Here is a 6,313-nt window from a genome sequence, read left to right as displayed (position 1 = left end):
ACTGGTTTGGAGGGGGTTTTCGGTGAGGTGGTACCTGGCTTCCTGCTTTGGGAGCCTGGGGTCTGCAGTGCCAGTAGGTACCACGGGGAGCCTGGAAACGGGGCTTTAATTCAGCCTCTTTTGGTCTCCCCCAGTGAGACAGCACCAAGGTGAGCACTAAGCATCTGTCTGAGCTCCTGAACCAGGGCGGAATAAAGCACCTGCTCTAGGCTGCGTGGATCAAGCCCAAAACCGGGAATGTTAAAAATCGCAAATTAGTGAGTACTTTTTGTATTAAAAAACCCATAGAACCTATCCTCAGTCTGGGAACTTTAAGGCCAAAACCAAATAAAAATGGTCTTAAAATATATACATATATATATGGCTTTTCATTTTTCCTATCCATTTCATTGGAAACAAAAATAAATTTAAGGGTGATATTTGGTTTTCAAAAACGACTCTGTCCTTCTCTTTAGCTGTCAGCCGGAGCGGATGGGATGGAGGCGCTGACTGTGGTCGCTCACGATGCGGTTCAGAATGCACCCGAGTTCTTCATCCGTGCTAGTAACCGGGAGTAGACAGGTGCTGCCAAGGAGAAGACCGAGTTGGGTGGGACAGACACACAGCATCTCCCTGTTCCCTCCCCTCCCGGTTATGCTACACCTTGCTTGGAGCAAGACAACAGAATAAACCTCTCCTTAGGGGACAGGGAAATACGATGGAAATCAGAAATAAGCTAGAGAAGTTGTTTTACCTAGTCGAGGATTCCTCTGAGAAACCTGCAGGGAAAGAAAGAGAAGGTTTGCTTAAGTACAACGAATCTCTGACAGCTCTAAGACCAGTCTGCATGTCAGTACAGCTATCCCGAGTCTCCAGCAAATATGGATGAATGACTCCTCGTTACTGGAAGCTGACATAAAGAGTACCATGCCGAGGTTACGTTCACCACGGGCTGCAAACTTGAGGTTTTGTGTTGCAAAATAAAGGTATTATTTCTTACACAATTGAATCATGCAAGAAGAGAGGATGGGTCATTCCATCAAACACACAGGCTCACTCTCTCTGGAAGGCAAAGTCTGAATGTGACCTTATCTTTCAACCGTTATTACCAAAATGTAATTTTAGCAGTGAGAGGTTTTTGGTCTTTTACCTTGGATAACGCAGATGCCTGTTTGAAGATCTCTAAGGCAGGGTCTGCAGGCTCGTCACCTCTTTCTTGCGGCCTTGAAGCTAAGGGTGGGACATAGACAGCACTGAAATACTCTTGAAAGCACACAGGCTGCTTCCTTCCATGCTCTGTGTTGAAAATCCCATAACGGACTAATCCTCCTCAATAAACCGAAGCCATTGCCATGTGTCACCGCTCCCTCCCACAGCAGCTCTGCTGTAATGGTGTGGCTGCGGGTATTTCTAGCCATGGACCTACCCTGCGGCTGCAAGACAGAGTTCACGGCATAAACCACACCGTTCGTGGCCATGATGTCACTTTCAGCAACAGGCTCCTTGTTGATATGTATTACGTTGTTTTTCTGTTCAAGGAAAGAAAAACATAGAAAAGTAGAAAATGAGAAACTTTTCTCATCAGTGGTTTCCAATGTTATTGAAAAAGCCCTTGCTCTACATTCATTCATTCATTTACTGGATGGCTGTAGGCATTTTCATTCCTCTTGACAATTAAGGAGAATATAAAAACAAATTATAGCCTGAGCAGCTCGTCTGAAGCATTTGGCAGGCTTTGGAGCACAGATTTCCTCAGTGCGCGGGCTGGGAACGCCGTCCCGCAGCAGTAGAGCGTGTCCAGCAGCTCCCCGGTGGCAGCGGGCCCTGCTGCTCGCACCAAGAGAGGTGGCTGAGGAGATGGCATCAGGAGAGGGCAGAGCGGGACTGGACACGGGAGGAGGGTACACACAAGTTGGCCATCTCAGCGCCCTTGGAAATGCCTCTCCATTTTTGTCCTGCATTTTCTTTCTTATGCACAGAGTGGGTCTGCACTTATTTACTTTCTGAAATAGATTTTTTTTTCCTCAGTAGAGGATCCTACGTTTTCTTCACATAGGGCAGAATTTGTGAAATGGAATTATACATCTAAATAAACCCTGCTGCGATAAGGAAGTCCAGGCAGAGATCACTTTTGGCTGCGCTAAAAAAGATGTGCTAGCTGAACACGCTATTCATTTAATTTATTTATGCTTTTTCCCCCCATGACTCAGGATTAAATTTATAACAGCTCCTGGAAATCATTTACAATTGGTCTTCTGGGGAGAAAGCTGAAGCAAACCACATTTCAAGACTGCCAGCCTGTTGAATGGAACATGTGGTAACAGTCCCTCTGCTACAGCCCAGAAAACAGTTTGGTGGGTCTGTGCAGGCATTTAGAAGAGGTCCCCACACCACCCAAACGAGCACAGACATACTCTGGTCCTCGACATGGACAGACGGCAGCCCTGCAGACCACAAAACCCCATCCAAGGTGTCTCACCATGCTGACTTCCAGTTTATCTCCCTGCATGGACTTCAGCCTCACAAGGGCATTGACCGCACCGCTCACCAGGATCTCATCAGCCACGTGGAACTTGAGGATGTTGGCCAGTTCCTTGGCATTACCTGGGGGAGGAAAACACATTTGCAAAACAGCATCAGCGCTTGCTTCCTCTATTTCATGGACTGGAAATTACATGGAAAATACCATAATTTCCTGAAAGTGCAAGGAAACAATGTAAAATTGAAAAGCCCAGGCAGAAGGACCTTGTTTGGAGCTGGTTAGGACATTGAGGCCATTGCTGCCTGGGAAGGTCAGGTTCCCAGCAAGACCAGAATGACACGCTCCCAGTGTCCCATCTTGGTACGTACCAAACCTGCCCTATACACGAAATCCCTCTCTTGTTTTTTCAGTCCCTCATTCCCTCACTGTGCACAGCATGAACCTGCTGCTTTCACTTCCCAAAGACCTCGGGGTGGGGCAGGAAGACCTGCGTGAAATAAGGAAGCAGACAGCGCACTCATACTTGGGTATTTGCTAATGCCAATCCTGTTGCCAAAGCCAGTGTCACTTGGCAATAAACTTGACAGCTGAAACTGCAGGATGTCTGGGTAGGAAGGGGGAAAGTGCAGGAGGAATGTCGCTAATGGCTCACAGTTTGCTGGCCTGATCCCCACCCCACTGCGTCTCTTCTCAGCTAACCATGCTTTGAAATAGATTTTAGGAAGACACGATTCTTCCCCTTGGCCATCTATTTGCCAGAAGAGGCAGTGACACGCACAGCACAGGCCAGCAGCCTCCTCCATCTCCTCCTTTGGAGGATGCGGTGTCACTGGGAAAATCCACAGACAGGATGGGGAACAATAGCTAGTGCAAAGGATGGCTCCGTCTACCACACCAGAGCAGCTCTTCCAGCGAGGAGGACTTTTTCTTTCGGTGCTCCTATTTCAATGCACCATGAGCTTTTTTTCCATTACAGTTGTTCTAGGGCGGCCACAACCTACCCTGCTCACCCCTACCAGCATGATTCACTTTTTCATCGGGAGCATAAGCTAAATATTTGCATGGAAAAAAAAAAGAACATCTGAAGTGCCCGCATCTGGGTTACTTCATTCCTGCAGCCGTTTACAATAGCTACAAAAACAGTTCTGAAATATTTATATATGAAGCAGTAGACTGGATGTGCAGACTGATATTACCAGTTCCTCATCCCTGCACTTAAAAGGATAACCAGCTACCACGGGCAGATGCATCCCAAATTATGATGTCAATGTTTGCTTGGGCTTTAATGATGAGAAGACATTACACTCAAATACTTGACATTGTTTCCAACCACAGCTCGTTTTCAACATGAACAAAATAGAAGATGCTGCTGCTTATCCAGAAGAGCACTACTAAACGTTCCCATGCTTTTTTCCACACCCAGCCTCTGCTTTTCAGGATATTGGTCTTCATCTGTGCCAGACTGGAATATTTGTTAGTCTTCTCAGGATCAGACTGGGCTTCCTGCTTTGTCCACGTACACAAAGATGGAGCAACAGCTCCATCCTTTTACTAAAATTTCATACAGTGTAACTTGAGGGTGAATGTGGACCATGTTTTCTATCTGCAAAACTTCCTTTAGACACCCTGATCCTGTGTGGTTGACAGCCACGCTCTCACTTCTTTCATCTCTGAGAAAGGCAGAGGCCTCATCGGCTCCTCTAGGGACACCTTAGAGTTACCTCGCTCACACCAGCCAGCACAGCCAAATTAAAGCCATAGTAAGTTTGTAGCACCCAGTACAAACGTGTCTTCCAAGCATAAGGGAAGTATAAGCGCACACCCACGCTTGCTGTAGAAAAGAATTCAGTGCATCCTCAGCTTTGTGCTGGATGCTTATCTGAATTCGTTGGGTAGAGAGCTCTTGCTTCCAACAGACAGGGTCAAAGAACGAGATATGGCATGAAATCCAGCCATTCCTCCCTGTATCGTGCCAAGAACACACAGCGGCTGTTCATCTAAACGCTCTGAAATGCTCACCCATTAGCTTGTTCAGTTCCCCCTGGGGCATGGCTCGGAAAGCTTCGTTTGTTGGAGCAAACACCGTGAAGGTACCCGGCCTGTTCAAGTTCTCCGTTAGACCTGCGGACTGGATGGCAGCCACCAACGTGCTGCAAAACAAACACACATGAAACGCTTCACTATAAGCTGCTTTTGTTGGGTTTTGAGCAGTTGCATGTTGTGTTCAAAAGAGAGCTGTGAAGTCACAACTGCAAAATCCTCCTGGGGTCCAGCAAATCAATTAACCAAAGAGTTGATTAGGTTGGAAATGAGCCTGTGAGGCCCAACCAGAACATCTGAGGAACAGCAAAGCAGCCTGGGAAGGGCTGACTTCTCGAGGACCAAATGATAGTGAGGAGACACACAGCTCTGGCCACAGTGGCTCTGAGGGGCAGAGGTGGCTTCAAAACCAGCTTCTTACTGTATTAAGGGGGAACCACATACTGTTGGCTCACAATTCATTGCAGGGTTATTTGAAGTCTCACTCCCTGTAATTTAGGGATGAGACCATGGTTTTGGATGTTCTTTCTATGTTAAAAAAAATTATACGTAGTCATGACTACAACCCATAATAAATAGAAACTGCTTTGGCAGCTTTTCTGCTCCTAACCACCACTTAGTAGGAGCAGAAAGGTCACCTGAAGCGATGGTCCGCCTTGAGAACATCCATCACGGTGCCAGATGGTGGAGTCAACATTTTGTCCATGATAAACAGGGTCCCAAACCTTCCTTTCTTGTCATGGGCAGCAATGCAGGCATTTTCAATGCAAAGGTTCTGCAAGCAAAATTGCAGAAAAAAGGACTTCATTAGCATATGCATCAAAAAAGAGATTTTTGTACTTTCCACAGTGCCCAATTACACTTTTTACCCGATGGCCATAACACTACAGACACCGAGCAGCATTCATTTGTATGGAGCACTGCACGCTGCAGGAACTTACATTGCGGTACACGAACACCCTCAGTTCCTTGTCACCCAGAGTCTGTAGTTTCTGCCCATGGTAAAGGTATTTAGAGAAGAGCTGGTCTTTAACAATGTGGTTCAGAAGCAAGTTTTTCATGTTGTTGTCGACAACGGGGAGTCCATCTGCAGCAAAAAGTGTGGGAAGAACCAGGGATTCACTTAAAGTGACCACTGGGGCACTGAAAAAAGTCCAAATACAGAGTATTACCCACAGCAGTTTTTCATTGCAAAACTTGATGCCACTGCCTATGGCTGAGGCATTGGAGAGAGGATTTGCATACTTGTGCACTGAAACTTGGCTGAAGACTGTTTGAAGGAGGTCTGTGGCCCTGATAAAAGGGATTAATGCCCCAGTTTACCTTTGAACACATCATTCACCGGGGCAAGGAGGGTCACTTGCTCATTGCCGGTTAGATGAGAACTGAGACCAGCTTGTCTGAAAATGTCCATAGACTTGGAAACTTCAGATTCTTGTGCCAACTCAAACAAAGTCTTCGCTGAAAAGAAAAGCAACACACAGTAACCTTGAGTTAAAGGCAATCCACCATCACTACAAGATACCTACACCCTTTAAATCCAGTATTTCCTTGGCAAAATTGACAATAAAAAAAGCAACAGAAAGGAAGATGCAGAGAGGCACCAGTACCTGAGTCTGGGATCAGCAGCTCATTAACAAAATGTACGACACCATTGGTTGCCAGGACATCCTTGTTGGCAATGATGGGCTTCCCGTTGAGGGTCAGCTCTTCCCCACTGCAGCCCACGTCCAAGGTGGTGCCTTCCAGAGTCTCCATCGTCAGGCCAGCGATGATGGCCTCAGCACACATGGCTGACTTCAGGATGTGATG

The 6,313-nt window shown here is 46.7% G+C and overlaps 1 protein-coding gene across 1 annotated transcript in view; it reads right to left on the bottom strand.

The window, feature by feature from the left end:
* Positions 1-511: 511 nt before the first annotated feature.
* The window catches only part of TGFBI (transforming growth factor, beta-induced, 68kDa), a gene marked incomplete at its 5' end in the record, with an annotated part of 17,047 nt that continues 11,245 nt past the window's right edge, over positions 512-6,313 (bottom strand). Inside the window, 10 exons of the mRNA XM_010134060.1 lie at positions 512-564; positions 734-758; positions 1,130-1,209; positions 1,406-1,508; positions 2,459-2,583; positions 4,481-4,611; positions 5,140-5,276; positions 5,443-5,588; positions 5,825-5,962; positions 6,112-6,313. The exon at positions 6,112-6,313 is cut by the window's right edge and continues 6 nt beyond it. Coding sequence (XP_010132362.1) covers positions 512-564; positions 734-758; positions 1,130-1,209; positions 1,406-1,508; positions 2,459-2,583; positions 4,481-4,611; positions 5,140-5,276; positions 5,443-5,588; positions 5,825-5,962; positions 6,112-6,313 — 1,140 coding nt within the window. The remainder of the gene's footprint in view (positions 565-733; positions 759-1,129; positions 1,210-1,405; positions 1,509-2,458; positions 2,584-4,480; positions 4,612-5,139; positions 5,277-5,442; positions 5,589-5,824; positions 5,963-6,111) is intronic.

Source organism: Buceros rhinoceros, unplaced genomic scaffold (assembly GCF_000710305.1).
Source record: "Buceros rhinoceros silvestris isolate BGI_N320 unplaced genomic scaffold, ASM71030v1 scaffold6434, whole genome shotgun sequence".
Taxonomy (NCBI): Eukaryota; Metazoa; Chordata; class Aves; order Bucerotiformes; family Bucerotidae; genus Buceros; species Buceros rhinoceros.
This window is presented reverse-complemented; position numbering and strand designations above follow the sequence as displayed.